At 41.0% G+C, this 24,574-nt stretch overlaps 2 protein-coding genes across 3 annotated transcripts in view; one reads left to right on the forward strand and one right to left on the reverse strand.

Annotated features, from left to right (window-relative positions):
- Positions 1–95: 95 nt before the first annotated feature.
- LOC116601481 overlaps positions 96–24,574 on the reverse strand; it is a 28,677-nt gene continuing 4,198 nt past the window's right edge. The window contains exons 9-17 of one of the 2 annotated variants that reach the window (XM_032362309.2): positions 24,106–24,175; positions 23,415–23,564; positions 20,143–20,192; positions 18,981–19,084; positions 17,628–17,702; positions 17,363–17,459; positions 16,106–16,211; positions 15,502–15,564; positions 96–584 (exon numbers count right to left, since the gene is read on the reverse strand). In XM_032362309.2, the coding sequence (XP_032218200.1) occupies positions 456–584; positions 15,502–15,564; positions 16,106–16,211; positions 17,363–17,459; positions 17,628–17,702; positions 18,981–19,084; positions 20,143–20,192; positions 23,415–23,564; positions 24,106–24,175 (844 nt within the window). In that variant the 3' untranslated portion in view covers positions 96–455. Of the gene's footprint in view, positions 585–13,894; positions 14,895–15,501; positions 15,565–16,105; positions 16,212–17,362; positions 17,460–17,627; positions 17,703–18,980; positions 19,085–20,142; positions 20,193–23,414; positions 23,565–24,105; positions 24,176–24,574 lie in introns of those variants that run through there. The other variant, XM_032362310.2, reaches the window with a different exon arrangement.
- LOC116601482 lies at positions 14,059–15,623 on the forward strand. Its single transcript, XM_048728299.1, has one exon. It carries the CDS (start codon positions 14,059–14,061, stop codon positions 14,839–14,841), a length of 783 nt encoding a protein of 260 aa, XP_048584256.1. The 3' UTR covers positions 14,842–15,623.

Raw genomic sequence — 24,574 nt, forward strand, 5'->3', positions numbered from 1 at the left:
AACTAGGGCGCACTAGAAGGGCGTCGTGCAGGCTCTTGCGATCTATCCGCCAAAACATTCATATTTAGTGTTCTGAACATTACATGAATACTCTCTCCACCATGTAGTGTCTTTATTGAATTGAAAAACCAGGCTAATAACGGAATGATCTATAAAATTGTCAGCAATTTTAAATAATTAGATTAATTAATAATAAGGGACAATAAGGGATTCGGAAATGACATCGAAAATGTCAAGACAAACTCTAGGTTAAGAACTGATTTGCGTAATAGCAACATTAAGATAAGGAAATGTCCCTAAAAGGTAACTCATTCAGATCATAGCCTTTTAACTCAATCATTAAAAAAAGCCTATTGCTTTCAATTGTTTATCTAAAAATGTCAACACTACTTCAGCGTGCTTGTACTTGCTTGAAATTGTATCTATGCAGCTCGTTGATCGAGTAAAGATCGTAACTACCTCGGGTCTTCGTATTCCTCTCCCATTGGCTGGTCTGTTTCATCTTCAATCGATGGTCCCTCGTGATTGGTTCGGATGAGCTCTTCCAGCTCGGCCAAGTCTGTCCCCTCGTGTTTAGAAATTTCCTGCAGACAAGAATCAGAAAAAAAAAATAAACATATGGATTTGATAGAAAAGTATATAAAATATCTTACGGCGGCGATTTTAGAAATATATCTGCAAAACGGTGCTGTTTTTAGCCTACGTGTAGCCGCTGACTCGCGAAAAAACACAAATCCAGTTCTTGAAGTACGCGTCGAGAGTCGAAAGCCGATTAACGCTTTCGATCCACAAGATACTTGATGTGCAGTATCGTTTGTACTGTACGTTTGTATCGTTCGTACCAACCAACCGACCGACCGACCGACCCACGTTAGAAGCTCAGTACGTACTTGCACCTAAATGTTAAAAATACCACTCCCTATTACGGCTTTTTCCCTATGTTTTTAAGAGAAATTCAACAAAGCCTCTCATAACCCCTCACATATCTGACAACTACTGAGATTATTTACTTTAACTGAATCTGGTTTTGGAAGAATCTCAAATTTCCTTCTCTCATATCTCCCCAAATTCCGAATATACCTGAAAAACAAGTATTGGTTGAGAACTTTATGCAAATTTTCGTATTTTCACTATGATTAACATTTTACGTGCAATGGTACTTTGAATATGCTGCCTTACAACTTTAACTTTAACCTTTTTTCGTGATTGAACTGTGTGTAATTTCGTCTCATTTTTCAATTTAATATTGGCGCACCTTCTCGAACAAAATTCATGGTTCAGTACGATAAGCAGTTCCGTATCACTTCATATTAGAATTGGTGTATCTTTCTTACGGAGGGCCCAATGCTCATCATTTTGTCTAAGACGAATACAAATTTTCTGTGCATATAATATGCACAGAAAACATTTTCAAATTTTATTAATTTATATGGCATTTTCCGTGAGCACATAGTGGTTTTAGTTCCGTATCACTCGAAAATTCTGTCGTCTGGTACGACTCTTTTCATTTAAGAATCAATAAAAAATATTTACTAAATAACATATCACATCCATTTTTTTGCTCTTAGTCAATTTAAGAATGGTTTTAACTTCGCAATGCAGCAGGTTAACAAACCAACAATCAGTAGTATAGCAAATGACAGTTCACCGTCGGGTGGATCATGGTGGATCGTGGATCAACCTTAGGCTTGCCCGCCCCAACTTGAGGCTTGCCAGTCCCGCCTTTGGAAACCGTGGAAGCCAAGATAAAAAAAAATCGTAAAAGACGTAATACTATGCTTAGAATATTTAGGCGTTGATGTATTTATAAGTAAATCTACATACTTTTAAAAGGCCTTTAGAAAAGTAGATAAAGCAAAGCAGTGGGAAACAGAGCGTCGCAGTCAAGGATGGTGTGTACAGAAAAAAGGCTAAGTTCCGTATAAAATGAAATGCTTTCTACGGTGTCTATTCCATTACAATCCTCGGTTGTTATTAGATACACAACCCGGGTTTTTTTTTTTCAAGCTTTTTCAAGCCTTGTATAATTAGCAATCAAACAAGCGATTTATTCACCTCAGTTTGTTTTCTATAGAAGCGTTGCGAACACAGGCTTTTTTTGGAATTACCAACGAGACCATAAGAAATTAAAATGCTTTCTACGGTGTCGGTTCCCTTGCAATCATCGGTTGTTATTGATACACAACCCGGTTTAGTTTTCAAGCTTTTGTCGGAGTGGCGGTGAAAGTGGCGGTGAAAGTGGCGGTGGAATAATCGATGAGTGTTTTATTAAAGAATGGGGCAAAAAGGGAGCTAGTTGGGTCGTTGTTTTAAGGAAAGAAGACAACAGTGCACAATTTAGAGGTAGAATCAAGATGTTTATTAGTATTAGCGCGAAAATATTGGACTGTGATAGAAGAGTTAATCGTCCGAAGTGACGAAGTGTGGTTGACACGTGCTTCTACTACAAGAGCGTCGCGCTTGTGTGAGTTCGCCCTATTTCTCCAAAACAACCGTAATAACGAAAGACGGCGCCATAGGATTTCATTACGAAACGGAACACAAAGCTATCATTTTGACGCTTATTTCGCGAGAATATTTTTGGATTTTTTTGGGGGTGAAATACCTCTACAGCGCTGCAACAAAAAGTACAGGCAATATTGTGCACCCACGTGTGAGCTGAAACTCTGAAGTGGTGTACTGTTATAGTCCCATTCCTTACAATTCCTAATCTAAAAATTCCCAAAATAAATCGGTGCAGTCTTGAGATCTCATGCAATACGAGACCATGAAATAACCATGATTTTTGGTGAGATAAAAGGCGCACCAATGGGAACCGGGTAGACCCTTGCGGTCGACGTTAGGAGGCGATCTGACGGGAAAAACGCCTTGAAAGTAGGGGTTTGGTATAGCGGTCTGCTCTCAGCACCGCGGCAATCTGTGCAGTGTTCATGTTAAGCTCCCACAGTTTTGCATCACATTGCGATTGGCGTCGATTTCCACTCTTGAGTCTAACTCGGCGTAAATGATGCAGTTTACGGTCGCTTGGAGTCCTTCAGCAAACTGAATGCCTAGAAGTAGGGTTACCCTTTTTGTTGCAGACACATGGGGTCCGGCGGCGAGGTCCGGGCTAAGATCCAGTGCGAACAGGGCGTAGCCCGCTGGGAAATCTTCACGCGTGATTTGGTTGCCTCTATCGTGGTAGAGGGTGTTTGTTCCTGGAAACAGACTCATATAACCCTTGAGGTACAAGTTACTCTCAAAGTTAACCGCAAGGGTTTCATCGGCATGGCCTCGCCATTAACGTAGACGGCCATCTCAGTAAGCTTGAAGTTTTTGAAGTTAAAGGGGTTCTTATCCTGTTAGGGATGGAACCGAGAAAGAGGTCGTCTGGATTGATAGTCATATTCCCTGCTGGGATGGAAAGCGATTTGCACTCGACCCTACGAATGGGGTAGAGAGCTGGGGCTTTCTCTAAAGCCGCCGTTATACCCAGAAACGTGGCTGAAAATCTTCTTAAAAGCTTCCGTGATCTCGGCTCCATGTTACAGCCCATGCGTACTTTCTAAACATGTCAATACATGTCAACAGGTATCGGTAACCCTCTTTATACCCTCGTTAAATGGGGGGGGGGGGGGTGAATAGGGGTATGTAAAACCGCCGATCCGCTACATTTTTGGGGCAAATCCGTGGATCCGCATAATTTTTTTTAGATCTGCATGGTTTGACAGATAAACAATAGCATCGATTGAAATTTATTTAAAATCCGAAATTCGACCGTCGAAGCAGTCAAAATCCGAAATCCGCACCCAAATTGTGAAGAGATCCGTGATCTGCCGTACTTCCAAAATCCGAAAATCTGCTGAAATAATAATCAAAATCCGTAATCCGTGAGCATTTCGGGGCCAAATCCGCCGATCCGCGAACCTATTCACCCCCCCCCCCTTAAATCGACTGAGTAACGACAGATCCACAAGATCGGCCTGATATTGGATACCGTTACCCCCTGTAATCACGCGATTGCGGGTAAAATGTTTTTTCGCTGGTCTGTGGATAGTGTAAGCATCTTGCTTTTTCAACCAATCTCGCACGCTTTTTCGAGTGACCCCTTTGAGGCCTCACTGTTTTGCCACACGGTACAAAGCATTTGCCCGGAATAGCTTGCGGGACCAGACAAATCATAATAGATCTGTCTCAACCCCTCCTTCATATTTTATACACAATCTTGTCCTTCACCAATATGACAAAGGAGGCATTTACTTGTGCAACGAGGGGGAACCAAACGTCTTAGGCGATACCTATAATCTCGAAGTAAGCAATGGACTAGAGGCCTTATGATTAGAACCATCATCTCCGAGACTATTGGTGAGAAATGAATAACAAAACAAAAGCACCAGTCCTTTTAACGACTCAAACAAGGAATAAACACATTCAATTAGCGTTTCGTGAGAGCTAACTCATTTACATAGTCTTGCTTAATAGAGCTAACACGGACTCCAGTTGAAATGAATAACAAAACAAAAGCACCAGTCCTTTTAACGACTCAAACAAAGAATAAACACATTCAATTAGCGTTTCGTGAGAGCTAACTCATTTACATAGTCTTGCTTAATAGAGCTAACACGGACTCCAGTTGACCGACAATAGGATGGACTTTGAAAGACCTGTACAACCTTGGATGGAGCTATAGAGTAATAACAGTGCTTTGTTAAAAAAAAACGACCGCAACTGCGTCCTCTCCGAGATATAACATCGTAGAGGCAGATGACAGTCGCGCCCAGCAGGTCTATAGATAATTGTTCCAAATATCCCAGCCAATCTCGTCTCAAACTCCCTCAAGTCTGAGCACTTGGTTCTGCACAACCATCGCAAGACCTTTTTCATCCCCGGATTGATAGGATCTTCCATTCCTTTCAAAGAGGACGTTTCTAGGACAGCGTCTTGGCGTTGTAAAACAGAGCGCTCAGGTTTGTACGGTTGATAGATGTGGAGGGTTTTGGTAGTGAATGTTACCTAGTTCTTGATCCAGTAGGTGGTTGTACCGCGCCCTTTTGGTGGAAAACTCTTTGGTGGAAAACTTCTTGCCCTCAGTCTCAATATACTTGCAAATATTCACTCCTAGTTTACCTCTGAAACTGTTAACGCTAACATACACATTTCGAGTCCCGAGCTTGTGAGTAACCTCCATCCGCACTTGATGTCTAGGTGCGTCAATAACGTTTCCTTGGTTTATATGCATTTACGACGACCTTGCGTTACTCAGACCGTAAAAGGATACTCTATGGTTTCGTTATCAAGTCCAAAAAAGCCCTGTGCCTATAACGCTTCCATTTATAGAAAAAAAAAAACTGCGGTGAATAAATCGCTTGGTTGATCGCTAATTATAAAGGAGATACAAATGATTATTTTTGTTTAGACATGTGTAGTGTACAAAAACCTGTGTTGGTAACACCACAACAAAAACCACCAAAACTAAAGCTTGAAAAAAAAAAACCCGGGTTGTGTGTCGAATAACAACCGATGATTGCAAGAGAATAGGCACCGTAGAAAGCATTTTAATTTTATACGGAACTAAGCCTTTTTTTTTCGTGCACACCATCCCCGACTGCGACTGTTTCCCACTGCTTCGCTTTATCTACTTTTCTTAAGGTCTTTAAAAGCATGCAGATTTACTTATAAATTCAACAACGCTAATTAAATATTCTAGGCATAGTATTACGTCTTTTACGATTAGTTTTCTTGGCTTCCACGGTTTCCAAAGGCGGGAAGGGCAAGCCCCAAGGTGGGACGGGCAAGCTCCCCACTCGCCTGGAACGGAAGATGGTGGCTAAGAGTGGGTCTCCGGTGTTTATGATATTTGCTGTGCTATTTTGTCATCTTGTGTTTTGTAACCCGGACCCAAAGCTCTCTAAGATCATCGCCGAGCCGTATATGGAAAATCAGCTTCTGTCTTCATCGTGTTTTAGAGTAGTGGCAGTTATCGATCTTGGCCAGCTCGTTAAGGCCTCTTTGTCGAAGTTCGGTTTTCGGAAAACACGTCTGAGTCTTTCAAGATGGTCAAAGCGAGGACAAACTGTGTTAATGGTAGCCGGACATGATCCACCAATCGACATTACAATCTACTCTGATGTGTCTATGAATCCTGGCCCTCAACATAAGAACAATTTAAATCATACCAAGACGAAACCAAAAAATCTTTCGCGCCACTATTCAAATCTGGTACGAGTTCCATTGACAGAGCCGGCAATTGTTCACAACAATAGACCTCAGTTTATGAGGTGTTGTGTTCTCAATGCCCAGTCAATTAGGAACAAAGCGCCTGACTTTGTTGACCATATTTGCGATTCTAAATTCGACATTGCGGTTATTACTGAAACCTGGAGATTCTGCGGCTAGGATTGCTTCCACACCGCCGGGATACAGGCTACCCGATCACCCTCGCCCAGACAGAAATGGTGGTGGTACTGGTATATTGGCACGGGACTCACTTGTAGTTAAAAATGCAAGAGCGGGTATTTATGATTCTTTTGAGTATTCGGAGTGGACAATTGTGTCTGGCTCTACTCGTCTGCGTTTACTTGCCATCTATAGGCCACCATACTCGTCAAGTCATCCGCTCACTGTGAGCATGTTTATCTCGGAATTCGCCGAGTTCCTGGAGTCTGTTGTCATGACAACTGAGCCTCTGTTGTTGACTGGTGATTTCAATATCCATGTTAATATCGATTCTGATAACGATGCAGCTCGCTTCTTAGATCTACTGTCATCAATGGGTCTACAGCAGCACATTAACTTCCCTACTCATATCTCTGGGAACACCTTGGATTTGCTTATCTCAAGGACTCTAGATTCCAGTCTCATACATGATGTCCGACCTGGCTCTTATTTCTCAGACCATTGTATAGCATTTTTCGCCATAAATGTTTCAATGCCGGAGTTCTCTAGGAAAAAGGTATCCTTTAGGAAGGTGAAGGCTATTGACACAACAGCATTCATGAGTGATTTGTCTGCCTCGGATCTGTGTCAGGACCCACCTTCGGAGACTGTGCAATTGGTCGACTGTTATAACAAAACACTTGCTGGATTACTCGATCGCCATGCGCCACTCAAGACGAAAACAGTTACAGTCAGACCTCAACTGCCCTGGTATTCTGAGGAAATCCGTGAGGCTAAGAGAGTGCGCAGGCGCGCAGAAAGGAAATGGAGAACTACTAGGTCTGCTGATGATCTCGCCTCATTCAAACGACACAAAAAATCATGTGACGTATTTGCTGAAAGAAGCCAAATCTGCTTTTTTGACTGACTTTGTCAGTCAGAATTCTGATAATCAAGGCAAGTTATTTCGTGCTGTGAAAGATCTTTTAGTGGAAAAGAACTCACTATGCTTCTCGGACTGTGCGGATAAATCAGCATTGGCAAACGACATAGGAAAGTATTTTGTGGAAAAAATCAACCGACTGCGTGATGAGCTTGACAAGGGTTGTAGTGCCTCGGAGAATGTACAGAGCGGTGATCTGGTGAATGACTGTACTGTAGAAACGGTCTCTCTAGTCCCTCGAATGGAAGCTTTCAAGTTGTTGACTGAGGAAGATGTACGCATGCTCATTAAGAATTCGAAATGTACTTCTTGTTGCCTCGATCCCATACCTACGCACTTGTTGAAATCCTGTAGTGAGCCACTCGTTCCCGTGATCACCAAGCTAATCAATAACTCGTTAGAATCAGGAATTTTTCCTGACTGCTGGAAAGAGGCTACTGTCGTACCACTGTTAAAGAAACAGGGATTGGAATCTATCTTCAAGAACTTGCGTCCTGTGAGCAATTTAGCTTATGTTTCCAAGCTCATTGAGCGTGCAGTTTTCAATCAGACGGATAATCACCTTATTCAGTCAGCGCTTTATCCGCTATTACAGTCTGCATACCGCAAGCATCACAGTACGGAAACGGCGTTGGTCAAAGTTGCTATTGATATATGAACTCGCAGCGCGTTACATTACTTGTACTCTTAGATTTAAGTGCTGCATTTGATACAGTTGATCACTCAATTTTGATCCAACGTCTAACTGCTAGCTTCGGCATCGGTGGGAAGGCTTTGGAGTGGTTTACGTCATATTTATCAGGGCGCAGCCAGCGTGTGTTGTTTGAGGGGGTGACGTCGGACAGCTTTGATCTGCGTTTTGGTGTCCCACAAGGCAGCTGTCTTCGCCCGCTTCTGTTTGTACTTTACACCTCCAAGCTCTTTGAGATAGTACAAGCCCATCTGCCGGATGCACATTGTTTCGCTGACGACACACAACTTTATCTATCTTTTGATCCCAATAGTGAGACGGACCTAGCGGATTCTTTGGATGCTATGGAACGATGCATCAATAACTTACGTACTTGGATGTACCAGGACAAGTTAAAAATCAATGACGATAAAACTGAATTTCTTGTTATCGGATCGAAACAACAGCTGTTGAAAGTAGATAATTGTTCAGTTCGTGTTGGCAATATAGATATTATGCCCGTTTTAGAAGTGCGCAATCTTGGTGCCTGGTTCGATTCACATTTTTCTATGTCGACCCATATTTCTAAGTCTTGTAGTTCAGCGTTTTTCTGGCTGCACAATATTAAGAGAATAAGCCAATTTTTGCCTAGGGATAAACTAGAAATGGTGTTACATGCCTTTGTTACCAGTAGAATAGATTTTTGTAATGGACTCCTTTATGGACTACCAGAACGAGAAATGGGTAAATTGCAAAGGGTGAAGAATGCTGCAGCTAGGCTGCTCACGTCATGCAAAAAGTACGATCATATTACGCCTGTGCTAAGAAATCTTCATTGGTTGCCTGTAAGGTATCGGGTTAAATTTAAAATCTTGCTAATCACTTTCAAAGCTCTTCAGGGGCTAGCTCCTCGTTACATAACTGATCTCATTAGAATTAAGAATAACGCGCGCTATTCACTGCGCTCAAATGAGGGCCTTTCTTTAATGCATCCCCCAGGAAAAATGATGAAGTCTTTCGGTGACAGATCGTTTAGTGTTGCTGCACCTACATTATGGAACGCTCTCCCTGCAAATCTTCGCACCATCAATTGCAGTATCTTTTATTTTAAAGCGCAACTTAAGACTCATCTTTTTAAATTAGCTTTTAACACTTGATATCACATAATCATCAATATAAAGAGATTTTATTTTATTTTTATTATTTTATTTTTTACTCAATATTTTTTCCTATGAATCTATTATTTCATTATTTCATATTATTTTCGATTATAATTGTAAATTTTATTGTATATATTAGTTCAACATTTAGTTATATTGTAATGCGCTTTTGATCATTATATGAAAATAGAGCAATATAAATTGATAAATTATTATTACTAAGCCTGGGCAAGCCTAAGGTTGATCCACGATCCACCATGATCCACCCGACGGTGAACTGTCATTTGCTATACTACTACAATCATCAATGGGCTTTCGCTCGCGTGTCGCTAACAATCCATATTGCGAGTAACAAAACGGTCTGATATAATTCTTCCAAAATGAATGCCACAACCCACACAAATACTAAAATGGCAAAATAAAAAAGCAAAAATGTAGAGGATAACACGATAAGATGAGTTTTAGCGCTAGCACGGACTCGAATACAATTGAACCATGGTTTTAAACATCTAAATTTATTTTCCATATAATTCACCGGAGCGGGAGAGTTAACCTTAAAAATCTATTATGGGAAATCTGAATTAGTTAAATAGTTAGTTAAACATAAAAGACTCTAAGTAATATTATTTCAAAGTTCTTACCCAGTGGCGTGTTCTAGTTTCTCGTGAGTCATCTGACTAATACTATAATAAATTTGCATTATGACGTAATACTTAACGTTCTAATTACACAAATGTCACTCAACGTTACACTCCCCCAACTATTTTATTTCTGCCATTTCTGTCGTAAGATAAGGCTTGGGAAATACAGTTGAACCTCTATTAAGCGGTCACCCTCGGGACTAAGCTTAGTGACCGCTTAATAGAGGTTGACCGCTTAATAGCGGTTTCGCTATTTTCGCCCCCTAAATTAGCGTAAATCGGGCTGTAATTATACGTAAGAACTTTTTATTATAATAAACAACAGTAACAATCATGTTAGCCCTAAGACGGGGCCTGGTGCATTCCAATTTGATCCAAAAATGTTTGAAACCGCCTAGTCAGTTTGTTTTTGCCTATACGGCTCTTGTTAAGGTGATGTTACATGCGTCGTTTCCGTCGATATCGCGTTTGCGCGATTTTGGAAGTCGAATCAAAAACTCGCAGTGCGTTGCCGTACCCAAAAACTCACAAATCTGACCCAGTTGCATTCATTCGGGGATACCATGAGTAAATGACTGAGTGGGAACCAGCACTAGAAGATGTTTACAAACTTATGCGGGAACCAACTAACATAAAGGATCCGAATGCTGTTGCAATCGTAAGAGAAAAAGCCGACAAAACGAATACTTTAGTTGACAGTTTTTCTTCTAGCTGGCTAAAGCGGAAATTGGTAATCGAGGAATTTGATGCGACTGATCCGCACAAGACCACACAAGTCTCACAAGACGATTAGCCATAGTAATTAGATTAGACAGTTAAAAAATATGACGTATTGATGATGTATATATTGATGATGACCGTTTAATAGAGGTGAAAAACATTGAAATCAACCAATTGGGACCCTCCTTTGGTGACCGCGTCCGCTTAATAGAGGTGACCGCTCAATAGAGGTCAAATTTACAGTAAACATAAGGGGGAAAATTCGGGACATTGGTAAATGACCGTTGAATAGAGGGTGACCGCTCAATAGAGGGCCGCTTAATAGAGGTTCGACTGTAGTTGGTTGTCCATTTTTTCCAAAACTGGAACGTTTTGGAAAAGACGTAGAGCGCCCAAGTAAAAGATGATTTGGACATAGTTCTGTCTTATTCTAAGCATTCGTTTCAAAATTAGGTCATTTTGTTAGAGGAGGTATTGTTTTCATCTTACTTTTGTGACGTAGGTCAACAATTATGAAAATCGCTTCGAAATAACGATATTCTGAATAAACCATTGGGTTAAATAAGCTGGATTTATATCTCAGGAAAGGTTAATAGTTTTGTATCATTTAGGGTGTCTTGAATTGTTAAAATCTACAATATTCGAGGCAGAAAGATAAAAAAATATTTTTGGAATTTTCGGTTTACATTTTACGCACCATGCTACGTTTTCAATTTTCAACTTTACATGTTCAACGTTCAACTCTGCTGATTTGTATTGAAATTTAACAAGTTGAACCTCTTGTCGAATAATTTGTCACGGTTTTAAATTCGGCATGTTTTTTGAAAGGTGTCTTGAATTGTTAAAATCTACAATATTCGAGGCAGAAAGACAAAAAAATATTTTTGGAATTTTCGGTTTACATTTTACGCACCATGCTACGTTTTCAATTTTCAACTTTACATGTTCAACGTTCAACTCTGCTGATTTGTATTGAAATTTAACAAGTTGAACCTGTTGTCGAATAATTTGTCACGGTTTTAAATTCGGCATGTTTTTTTTTTAATTTGGTGTAGTTTTGGATTCGGCGTGGTCTTAAATTCGGTGAAGTTTTGAATTCGGCATGTTCTTGGATATTCTCATTGCCGTGCTGACTCACAAACATTTGAAATGACTGGAGGGTATCTGAAATAACTGAAGGGCATTTGAAATGATTGGAGGGTATCTGAAATGATTGGAGGGTATCTGAAATGATTGGAGGGTATCTGAAATGATTGGAGGGTATCTGAAATAACTGAAGGGCATCAACTGAAGTGTTGAATTAAGCCAAAAGTCGGCACACATTTACATACAACTGATCTAGAGATTTGGTAAGCAGTTCTCTTTTGAACGTCAGCAGCTCAGTACGTACTTGCACCCAAATGTTGAAAATACCACTCCCTATTACAGCTTTTTCTCTTTGTTTTTAAGAGAAATTCAACAAAGCCTCTCATAACCCTTCACATATCTGACAACTACTGAGATTATTTACTGAATCTAACTGAATCTGGTTTTGGAAGATTCTCAAATTTCCTTCTTTTTGGGACTCTGACATATGGCGTCCCATATCTCCCAAAATTCCGAATGCACCTGCAAAACGAGTATTGGTTGAGAACTTTATGCAAATTTTCGTATTTTCACTTTGATTAACAGTTTACGTGCAATGCTGTGCTTACAATGTGTTAATTTACAACTTTAACTTTTACTTTTTTTTATTTGTAATTGAACAGTATGTATTTTTGTCTCACTTTGCAATGTAATATTGGCGCGCCATCTCGGACAAAATTCATGGTTGCGTATTTTAAGCATCTTTTGGAATTTTAGGTTTACATTTTACGCTATGTTTTAAATTTTCAACGAACCTCTTGTCGCATAATTTGTCACGGTTTTAACTTCGGCATGGTTTTCAATTTGGCGTAGTTTTGGATTCGGCGTGGTCTTAAATTCGGTGAAGTTTTGAATTCGGCATGTTCTTGGATATTCTCATTGCCGTGCTGACTCACAAACATTTGAAATGACTGGAGGGTATCTGAAATAACTGAAGGGCATCGACTGAAGTGTTGAATTAAGCCAAAAGTCGACACACATTTACATTCAACTGATCTAGAGATTTGGTAAGCAGTTCTCTTTTGAACGTCAGCAGCTCAGTACGTACTTGCACCCAAATGTTAAAAATACCACTCCCTATTACGGCTTTTTCCCTTTGTTTTTAAGAGAAATTCAACATAGCCTTTCATAACCCCTCACATATCTGACAACTACTGAGATTATTTACTGAATCTAACTGAATCTAACTGAATCTGGTTTTGGAAGATTCTCAAATTTCCTTCTTTTTGGAACTCTGACATATGGCGTCCAAAAATCTTCCAAAATTCCGAATGCACCTGCAAAACGAGTATTGGTTGAGAACTTTATGCAAATTGTCGTATTTCCACTATGATTAATATTTTACGTGCATGCTGTGCTTTCGATGTGTTACTTTATAACTTTAACCTTTACAACTTTAACCTTTTTTAATTGTGATTGAACTGTGTGTATTTTTGTCTCACTTTGAAATTTAATATTGGCGCGCCATCTCGGACAAAATTCATGATTGGTTCATGATTCAATGTTCAACTTAACATGTTCGATGTTCAACTCTGCTTATTTGTATTGATATTTAACAAGTTGAACCTCTTGTTGCATAATTTGTCATGATTTTAAATTCGGCATGGTTTTAAATTTGGCGTTGTTTTGGATTCGGCATGTTCTAAAGTTCGGTTAACTTTTGAATTCGGCAGGTTAACTTTTGAATTCGGCGTGTTCTTGGATACTCTCACTGCATGCCGTGCTTACTCACAAACAATGTTTCAATCGGGATTCTTCAAAAACACCAAAGACGCTTTCAAATGGCATAAGAACGCGCAAAACGTGAACATAAACACAATACTAAACTACAATTTTCTTTCCAGCAAGTATTTTTTTTTTATTTTTTACTTTTTTGTGTTTTGTAAAATGTTTACGGTATGCAAAAATACAAAGCTCGGGCTACCTAAGCTCACACTAAGGCAATTAGCATAGAGCGCAAACTGTTTCAGGATTCTGGAACAGGATTCTGATCGGTCGTACCCTGGTTCAAGAGCCTCAAAGTGTCAGTATTTAGTTGCCAGCGAGCTTGCGACTATATAGTGAGACGTTCGAGGCTCTGGAACCAGGGTAGACTGGTCTGTAATGGGAAAGGAATGTTTCTGTTGGCAGCAGCCGCTGGTTGGGGTGCGTGCGGAACACAAAGAGCGGCTGCTGAGCAGACAAGCGGTTGCGCGATTCAATTATTTGCTCTCGCCCGCACTTACCGGGTTCGATTCACGGTTACCACAAATTCACTTTTTTTTTCTTCTTTTGTTTTTTATTTTACCTAGTGTGCGGTAGATACTATGTCATCGCATAGCAAAAAATAAAAACGAAAAAGGACATTTTTATTTACTCTCAGCATCTTTGATAAACTCATCCTCGATACTTTGTTCAGTATCCAGTTTATATTTTATGTACATAAAAAAGAACTAGGAGAAACATATGCATTCACGAGTTGGCTCACAGAGCCTTTGGTTCTCAACCACAGGACTTCGCTGGGGGCTTCGCTGGAATACTATTGAAGCAATGAAGGTAATAGGCGCTGGACTGCCAAAGACGGGCACTAAATCCCTAGCAGCCGCTCTAAGGCATCTTGGCTACACTGTACACGATATAAGAGAACACTGGAAACATCACTGCGAGGAGTACAATGCTGCTTTTGAAGGCGAAATCCCAGACTTCAAGGAGATGTACAAAAATATCGATGCCACAACAGATGGTCCATCATGCTACTTTCACAAAGAGATCTTCAAAGCCTTTCCTGACTCCAAGGTAATCTTGACTGTCCGAAAGGATGAAGAAACCAGGCGCAAAAGCTTACAAAAAAACATTGATGTTATTGAGCCTATCCTCGACAGTCCCGTGACTAAACTATGTCGATATTTAACACCAACAGGCAGAAAATGGGGTCGCCTTCTTTCCCATCAACGCATCATGGATGAAATAGATTATCAGAAATATAATGATAACGTCATTGCTTCTATACCAGCCAATCAGCTGCTTGTGTTTTATCCCGAGGAGGGGTGGGAGCCACTGTGCGCGTTCCTGGGCGTTGAAGTGCCTGATATTTCTTACCCGCGAGCTAACGTGGGTTCCGCGGATATATCAAGCATGTTCCGCAATTCCTGGAGCCTTCGACGTGCGAAGCAGGAACTCGCGGTTTTTATTACCCTACTCGTGGCACTGGTCGCCTTTGCATTTGTGCTAATCGTGCCTCCAATATAGACTTTAATGCCGCATTGTCACTTCCTGTTTTCTTCCGGAGGTCCGACGGAAACCTCAACCGACAAGAGACAAAATATTTTTTTAAAATCCGTGCTTTTAAACAGGCCATCCGCTCTAAATCAACAGTCACATCTTAGAAAAATCTTCCAATAGACACAATGCCTTTACAATCTTGAAATATTTTTCACGTTTTCCGTTAAAAATCATCGGAGATTGTTACGTAATCGAACGAATTTTCAAGTTTCTGCCATTCTCCCTTTTATGCCTGGTGCACACTAGTGACATATCGACATAGGCGCGCGCACTCTTATGCTTGTATGTTCAAGTGTGAAATGTTCGACATAAAGCCCGACATAAAGACATGGACATAACGATATAAGAGAAAACCAAGTTTGTCTTTCTTTTAATTCCATGTTGGACATGGTTGACACATCTATGTCGTTACGTGACTAGTGTGCACCAAGCCTTATAGACAAAAAATCATATCCTACTCTCTTTTGTTATATACAATTTGTATATTTTGTTATTCACGAAGCCTTTTTCCCCTTCTAAAATAATGAACGTTTCCTAAATAGGAGTGAACATAACATATTATTTAAGGCTATTGCCTATAAATTGCTTCGTGGTAACTAAAACAGAAATAAGCAGTAGTCCTTTCACCTTCTCATTCCAGAATAGCTTGAAATTAGGAAGGGTAGAAATCCGCTGTTGGTGTTTCAGCACCTAACAAAAAAAAAAAGAAGAATACTTGAGATTTTCCGTAATAAAATCCTACGGATGTGGCAAGGCCTCAATAAATTTATTCATATCAAAGCTTACATTCAAGTAAGTGAGTGAGTGAGTGAGTTAGTGGGTGGGTTGGTGGATGGGTGGGTGGGTTTGTGGGTGGGTGGGTTGGTTGTTGGGTGGGTTTGTGGGTGGGTAGGCGAATGTGTAAAGTTAAGAGTTGTAAGCTTTATTTTGACACGGACAATTCATCAGCTACATATATTAAAAAACCCACGGAGGTGTCATAGCCTCAATGCATTTATTCACCTGGTGAAAACTTAATTTCATAACAAAAGTCAAGGCCTTTATTCACGTGACCAAAGGCTTTGTCCACCTGATCAAAGGCTTGATCCACGTAAACAAAGCCTTCATTCACGTGATCAAAGCCTCCATTCACGTGATCAAAGCCTCCATTCACGTGATCAAAGCCTCCATTCACGTGATCAAGGAATACATTCACGTGATCAAGGAATACATTCACGTGATCAAAGCATACCTTCATTTGTTCAACATCAACACGTGCGAAGATCACGCGCTGATCGATACCGTACTGAGCATTCAGGGACTCGTAGCGATCTGCTATAGACCTACAATCTGCACACCTGAGAGAAGTACGGGATAACGATATTAGAATAATGCATGGTTCTAAATTAAATGCTGTCATAGCTGCAGAAGGAGCCTATAAACACCGCCGAAGCAGCAGCAGCTTCAAGCGCTCTACAAATCTATAATCACAGTACTTCAGTGAGAGGCGGCTTTTATTATATTTAGTGCAGGTTACAGCAACTAGGGTGATGCGCATGCGCAATTCACTGCGTGTTTACATGATACGGGCGGATATGGAATGTTCTGACACAAACTCTATTTCGAGACTAGAAAATCTTCTTTGATCAGAATTTCCCACAAAAGGGAAATGTTGGTTTGCAGTTCAGCCCGAATAAGTGAGTCCAAGATTCCTGATAACCTCATTTACAACGTGATGCTGCTGACTCGCGAGAAATATTCATTTCGTAGCGTCACCTTCTAACCAACTAGCGTCACGTGCTTACCAACTAGTGTCACGTTCTAACCAACTAGCGTCACGTGCTTACCAACTAGTGTCACGTGCTTACCAACTAGCGTCACGTTCTAAGCAACTAGCGTCACGTGCTTACCAACTAGCGTCACGTGCTTACCAACTAGCGTCACGTTCTAACCAACTAGCGTCACGTGCTTGCCAACTAGTGTCACGTTCTAACCAGCTAGCGTCACGTGCTAACCAACTAGCGTCACGTGCTTACCAACTAGCGTCACGTTCTAAGCAACTAGCGTCACGTGCTTACCAACTAGCGTCACGTGCTTACCAACTACCGTAACGTGCTTACCCACTAGTGTCACGTTCTAACCAACTAACGTCACGTGCTTACCAACTAGTGTCACGTTCTAACCAACTAGCGTAACGTGCTTACCTACTAGTGTCACGTTCTAACCAACTAACGTCACGTGCTTACCAACTAGTGTCACGTTCTAACCAACTAGCGTCACGTGCTACCTGCGTCAAGTGCTTACCAACTAGCGTCACGTGCTTACCAACTAGCGTCACGTGCTAACCAACTAGCGTCACGTGCTTACCAAGTAGCGTCACGTGCTAACGAACTAGCGTCACGTGCTACTTGCGTCACGTGCTTACCAACTAGCGTCACGTGCTTATTAACTAGCGTCACGTGCTAACCAAATAGCGTCACGTGCTTACCAAGTAGCGTCACGTGCTTACCAGCTAGCGTAGAACTCTACCACAACCAATCTATCCGTCGCTTCAGCAGAAAGTCGCTGCCAGTCCTCGATGCTTTGGATGCTCTTCACCATACAAACTACAACAACAACAGCAAATTCAAACTTTTATCCTATAGCCCGTGGTGCTATGTGTGTGGTATATCAAATCAAATCCTTAGACTCAAACAGAGACGCATTTTCTCTATCGACTGTTATGTTGAATGAGTGCTTGATTGACTAATTGGTTGGTTGACTGATTGAGTGACCTTGCCCATGGCCCTCAGTGACCACGCCCAACTGATCCTTTCTCTGAACCAGCAGCGCCGCACGTGATGTCAAACCTGAGAAATGATGGGAAATGTCAGACAACAAGACCCTGCGCGCAGGGTTGACTGGGATACCTGATGGGTTACCTGTGTATATGTATGACAATATTTTTGGCCATAATAATACCGCCTGGATATACTAAAAACATTTGTAAAATCTTGAGTTATATTATAAATGCCATATCAAAACACTGATTGGGGCAAAAATGGTAAGAAGCACCAACTCTCTAGGTTTGATTGGGGGGGGGGGGACTCACCATGAAAGTGGACATGACTGATTGTCCTATCTTTTACAGTGTAAATTTCTACCAAATGCTATCATACAGCAGTGTAGAGAGCATACACTAGCATACACATAAACTACATAGAAAGAGATATAACCCACAGCAGAGCACTGTCATAGAAAATGTGTTTGAAAATTGTTATAAGTGATAGCACATTTGGGGGGGGGGTCAAAACAGTTTTTGGGATAAAGCAATTTTCAAACAAATAATCTGGAAAGTCAAAAGATATATTTAGTCCACCAAGTTGTTTTCCAACAGCTACTCTTGTGAGACAATGAGCTGGCCCTATATTTCTGGTGCTGTTTGAATTACTCCTTCAGGGAAGACTACGCCTATCTGGTTAACTTCTAGAATACCATGGATGTAACAAGGGGGGCTATGGCCAAACATTCCTTGGGTGTATTTGCTTTGAAATTTAAAAAAAATATAGAAACAGATGTGAAGACAGATATATAGACACGAATGGGAGCTGCATCTTCCTTTCTGGGAACTCCGGTCTCTGGTTATTCCTGAGTGTATAAAGCTAAAGCACCTCAAATTTTGGCCTTGAAGAAAGCTCCCGAACACTTGTTTCTTTCTCTATGGCCCTACGGGTCAGGTCTTCGACTAATTGTATCATGAATCGACGAAGGAAATACGCGGTAAAAATTCAAATTGACATGAATTTCCACAATAGAATTATAGATAGAAAAGCTTTGATTGCATTTGCAATAATATAATTGCCAAAGTTGCCTTTTTTACCTGTACAAATATAAGCTAATGCTCAAATCCAACATGGCACGTCTCCTGTCTTGCAGTGAACAAGCGAAGTATTGACTATGGTGCAAAGGCTCTTGGGGTATTGCGAAACATTGCAGATTTCCCGGGACCACGGAAAAAAAAAACAGTTGCAATTTATAACTGGGCTACCACAGGTATCCCAGTAAATAAGTTGAAAGCGTGATAGAAAGACTACTCTTACAGTACATTCCATGTACAAGCACGCAATTGATAGCTGCTCGGTGATTACCTGTAGCTTGTAGAGTCATTTCCATATCACTCAGTTCCATCTGTGGGTATGACGTCATCACAACAAATTCCCCATTGCGCATGTCTGTGGCCCTGCACACGTGACTGGAAAATAAAATAAATTAATAAATACTAATAGATATGAATACACGCGAGGTCATCTCGCCTGGTATGCAAACATCAAATTGCAAGACCTACAGTAGCTTGTTATGTATTTCCCCAAATATGCTTGGGCTGCCTAAATGAGGAGAGACTTAACTGCTTTTCACGTTCACTACGAGAGTGTTAGCTTGGGTGGTTAGCGAAAAGTAAAGAAGAGTGTACTAGAAAAGGCTACTATTTTTCAACCAAGACATCCAGATCTGCTCCTCTACTGATTCGTAGATATTGATCACGAGCAAGCTTCCTTTGATCACGTGGAGGTTTGTTTGATCACGTGGAAGTTTGTCTGATAACGTGGAGGTTTGTTTGATCACGTGGAGGTTTGTTTGATCACGTGGAGGTTTGTTTGATCACGTGGAGGTTTGTTTGATCACGCGCAAGCTTCCTTTGATCACGTGGAAGTTTGTCTGATCACGTGGAGGTTTGTTTGATCACGCGCAAGCTTCCTTTGATCACGTGGAGGTTTGTCTGATCACGCGCAAGCTTCCTTTGATCACGTGGAAGTTTGTCTGATCACGTGGAGGTTTGTTTGATCACGCGCAAGCTTCCTTTGATCACGTGGAGGTTTGTCTGATCACGCGCAAGCTTCCTTTGATCACGTGGAGGTTTGTTTGATCACGCCCAAGCTTCCTTTATCACATGGAAGTTTGTCTGATCACGTGGTGGTTTGTCTGATCACGTGGAGGTTTGTTTGATCACGCGCAAGCTTCCTTTGATCACGTGGAGGTTTGTTTGATCACGTGCAAGCTTCCTTTGATCACGTGGAGGTTTGTTTTATTTCATTATATTAGCTTTGCCACAATGCACTTCACATATACAGAATGATGAAGACGTGAAGGCTCGCGTTGGTCACTTGGGGATTTGCTACGGTCACGTGACATGTTTCAAGATCACGTGAATGCTTTTTACGATTGCTTTGCTAGAAACAAAACTTGCTTGCCTCATATGAGTGTAAAAATAATTAGTTCTTTATGTCAAGGGGTTACGTTATTGGGGCTCACCGATATATTTCTTGAATGGTGGAGTCGAATGATAATTTCAAACCTGTTGACTAGAGGAAAAAACTCGTGCTAAAAACAAACATCGTAATGTCCTTAAATGAACGTTGATATAAAACCTTAATACATATTAAGGTTATAACAAGAAAAACTACAGACAAGCTTTAGAAAAACTAGGAGGTATGCGTAGGAGTGGCGTAGACAAGCTATAAATCAGCTAACGCTCGAAACGTCAGTGGAACTACTCTGTTTCGTCAGTGGAACTACTCTGTTTCGTCAGTGGAACTACTCTGTTTCGTCAGTGGAACTACTCTGTTTCGTAAGTGGGACTACTCTGTTTCGTCAGTGGAACTACTCTGTTTCGTCAGTGGAACTACTCTGTTTCGTCAGTGAAACTACACTGTTTCGTCAGTGGAACTACTGTTTCGTCAGTGGAACTACTCTGTTTCGTCAGTGGAACTACTCTGTTTCAATGAGGCACACAACATACTTTTTGCATACATATCAAGGACACCCTCGCGACTGAAACATGTATCTTTTTGCATACATATCAAGGACACCCTCGCGACTGAAACATGTATCTTTTTGCATACATATCAAGGGCACCCTCACGACTGAAACATGTATCTTTTTGCATACATATCAAGGACACCCTCGCGACTGAAACATGTATCTTTTTGCATACATATCAAGGGCACCCTCACGACTGAAACATGTATCTTTTGCATACATATCAAGGACACCCTCGCGACCAAACATGTATCTTTTGCATACATATCAAGGGCACCCTCGCGACTGAAACATGTATCTTTTTGCATACATATCAAGGACACCCTCGCGACTGAAACATGTATCTTTTTGCATACATATCAAGGACACCCTCGCGACCAAACATGTATCTTTTGCATACATATCAAGGGCACCCTCGCGACTGAAACATGTATCTTTTTGCATACATATCAAGGACACCCTCACGACTGAAACATGTATCTTTTTGCATACATATCAAGGACACCCTCGCGACTGAAACATGTATCTTTTTGTATACATATCAAGGACACCCTCGCGACTGAAACATGTATCTTTTTGCATACAAATCAAGGACACCCTCACGACTGAAACATGTATCTTTTTGTATACATATCAAGGACACCCTCGCGACTGAAACATGTATCTTTTTGTATACATATCAAGGACACCCTCGCGACTGAAACATGTATCTTTTTGCATACATATCAAGGACACCCTCACGACTGAAACATGTATCTTTTGCATACATATCAAGGGCACCCTCGCGACTGAAACATGTATCTTTTTGCATACATATCAAGGACACCCTCACGACTGAAACATGTATCTTTTTGCATACATATCAAGGACACCCTCGCAACTGAAACATGTATCTTTTTGCATACATATCAAGGGCACCCTCGCGACTGAAACATGTATCATTTTGTATACATATCAAGGACACCCTCACGACTGAAACATGTATCTTTTTGCATACATATCAAGGACACCCTCGCGACTGAAACATGTATCTTTTTGCATACATATCAAGGACACCCTCGCGACTGAAACATGTATCTTTTTGCATACATATCAAGGACACCCTCGCGACTGAAACATGTATCTTTTTGCATACAAATCAAGGACACCCTCACGACTGAAACATGTATCTTTTGCATACATATCAAGGACACCCTCGCGACTGAAACATGTATCTTTTGCATACATATCAAGGACACCCTCGCGACTGAAACATGTATCACTTTGTATACATATCAAGGACACCCTCGAGACTGAAACATGTATCTTTTTGCATACCTATCAAGGACACCCTCACGACTGAAACATGTATCTTTTTGCATACATATCAAGGACACCCTCGCGACTGAAACATGTATCTTTTTGCATACATATCAAGGGCACCCTCACGACTGAAACATGTATCTTTTGCATACATATCAAGGACACCCTCACGACTGAAACATGTATCTTTTTGCATACATATCAAGGACACCCTCGCGACTGAAACATGTATCTTTTTGCATACATATCAAGCAAACCCTCGCGACTGAAACGTATCTTTTTGCATACATATCAAGGACACCCTCGCGACTGAAACATGTATCTTTTTGCATACATATCAAGGACACCCTCGCGACTGAAACATGTATCTTTTTGCATACATATCAAGGACACCCTCGCAACTGAAACATGTATCTTTTTGCATACATATCAAGGACACCCTCACGACTGAAACATGTATCTTTTTGCATACATATCAAGGACACCCTCGCGACTGAAACATGTATCTTTTTGCATACATATCAAGGACACCCTCGCGACTGAAACATGTATCATTTTGTATACATATCAAGGACACCCTCACGACTGAAACATGTATCTTTTGCATACATATCAAGGACACCCTCGCGACTGAAACATGTATCTTTTTGCATACATATCAAGGACACCCTCACGACTGAAACATGTATCTTTTTGCATACATATCAAGGACACCCTCGCGACTGAAACATGTATCTTTTTGCATACATATCAAGGACACCCTCGCGACTGAAACATGTATCTTTTTGCATACATATCAAGGACACCCTCGCGACTGAAACATGTATCATTTTGTATACATATCAAGGACACCCTCGCGACTGAAACATGTATCTTTTTGCATACATATCAAGGACACCCTCGCGACTGAAACATGTATCATTTTGTATACATATCAAGGACACCCTCACGACTGAAACATGTATCTTTTTGCATACATATCAAGGGCACGCTCTGAACACCCCTCACTTACTGTTTTTTTTTAATGAGGGGGGCGTAAGGGTTTGCGGTGATGGGTTTTGCCTTAAATCTGGCGCGGTTTTTCGGTTTTTCGTATTTTATTCCGTGGTATTGCGGTTTCTCTAGACCGCGCGGTTCACGGTTATTGACTTATTTTGACGGTTTAGCGGTTTTGGCGTTTTTCTGTGCGGTTTTCGCTTCCCCTTACGCCCCCCACCTCAACAAGCGGGTTAAGACTAACATAAAACATTGTTTTCTTCTGAGGAACTTTGAAAATTGTCCTTAACAATGAGGTCTGCTTAGTATGCTGGATTCAAAGTTATTTGTAACCGAAACATGTGAGCCAGGTTTATTGTACTTTACGATTTTCTGCGTTCAAAGTTTGTGCCGAAATATTTACCCAAACTTCCACCTTTCCTTTCCCGCCCAGCCCTGACACAGACACCCCGGGGCACTCACAGTACCTGTCCAGAAGGTAACCGCAGGCGCAACTCAACACCATCTTCTACGCCTGGCTCATCTGGTGTACATTGCTGGACAGTATTTCTTGTTTCCCCGGGCTCAGCTGTGCTATGCTCTTCAGTCGACTGTATTGGTGTTTTCAGGAGTTTCGCCTGCCGGTAAAAAGGATTAGACGAAACCCTAGTGCTTTACGGGTTTGTTTTCACTACTCCTGCACTTCGCGCTAGATTTAATTGAGTTTTAGAACATAGATCGCACAAAACTGCCACATTAACAAGCCTTATAATAAAGCAATGGTTTAGGATGGATTGAATTTGAGAATGATTTATTGTGTAGTTTTGAATTGTTATAGCGCCAAGCTTACAACCGTGGCCGCCTTTGCAGTTTTAGAAAGTTAGCACAGTATGTGACGCTTTCCAGAAAATGGGGGTCTTATGGAAAGCCTGAAAACGAGGCCGTTTTTACACTATGCATGTTTTCAGGTGAAGCTTGGGGAAAAAGGGCTTGAAATTGTCACTGTAAATATGGGTGTAACTTGGTCAGTAAGAAGCTGCAAATTAATTTTTTTTTAGATGTCTGGGGAAAAAAACCTGCTATAGAATCCCGCCAAAAGAATCGTTTTTGCGCTGAAAGTCCACAGGTATCCCATCGCCTGGCCATTGTATCACGGCCTTGGAGTACTCCGTTACTCACCCGGTCTTTGTCTACTTGAAGTTCTTTCAACAGGTTCTGCTTGTGTTGCTGTTTAGCCAATTTTTCGATCCTAAAGAAGACACCATTTGCATTTTTAGCTCTCCCTTGTTGGGGAGGGGGTAGGGGGCGTCATCCCTTGGAAGCAAATCTCCTTTGTGAAGTACCGCCTCTACTGGTGGTAGGGGTCTAACAGAAGTTGCCGCTTTTCCTAAGCTTCTATCTTAAAAATTACCCTAAAAATACCAGTGAGACTTATTAATTATCTTCAAAGTCATTTATTTGCACTTCAAATACATCATATTTTTATGGTTTGCTAGGTAATTCAGAAAAAGCTATGTGAAATGGTCATAGCTTATAATTCTCAATCTTGCAAATACAAATTTTTCCTTGTAAAGCTTTTGTTCGGGCAACCCCTAAAAAATACTGGAAAAAACAATTTCAACCCCTAAAAGACGGTCACCCCTACCAT

Source organism: Nematostella vectensis, chromosome 5 (assembly GCF_932526225.1).
Source record: "Nematostella vectensis chromosome 5, jaNemVect1.1, whole genome shotgun sequence".
Taxonomy (NCBI): Eukaryota; Metazoa; Cnidaria; class Anthozoa; order Actiniaria; family Edwardsiidae; genus Nematostella; species Nematostella vectensis.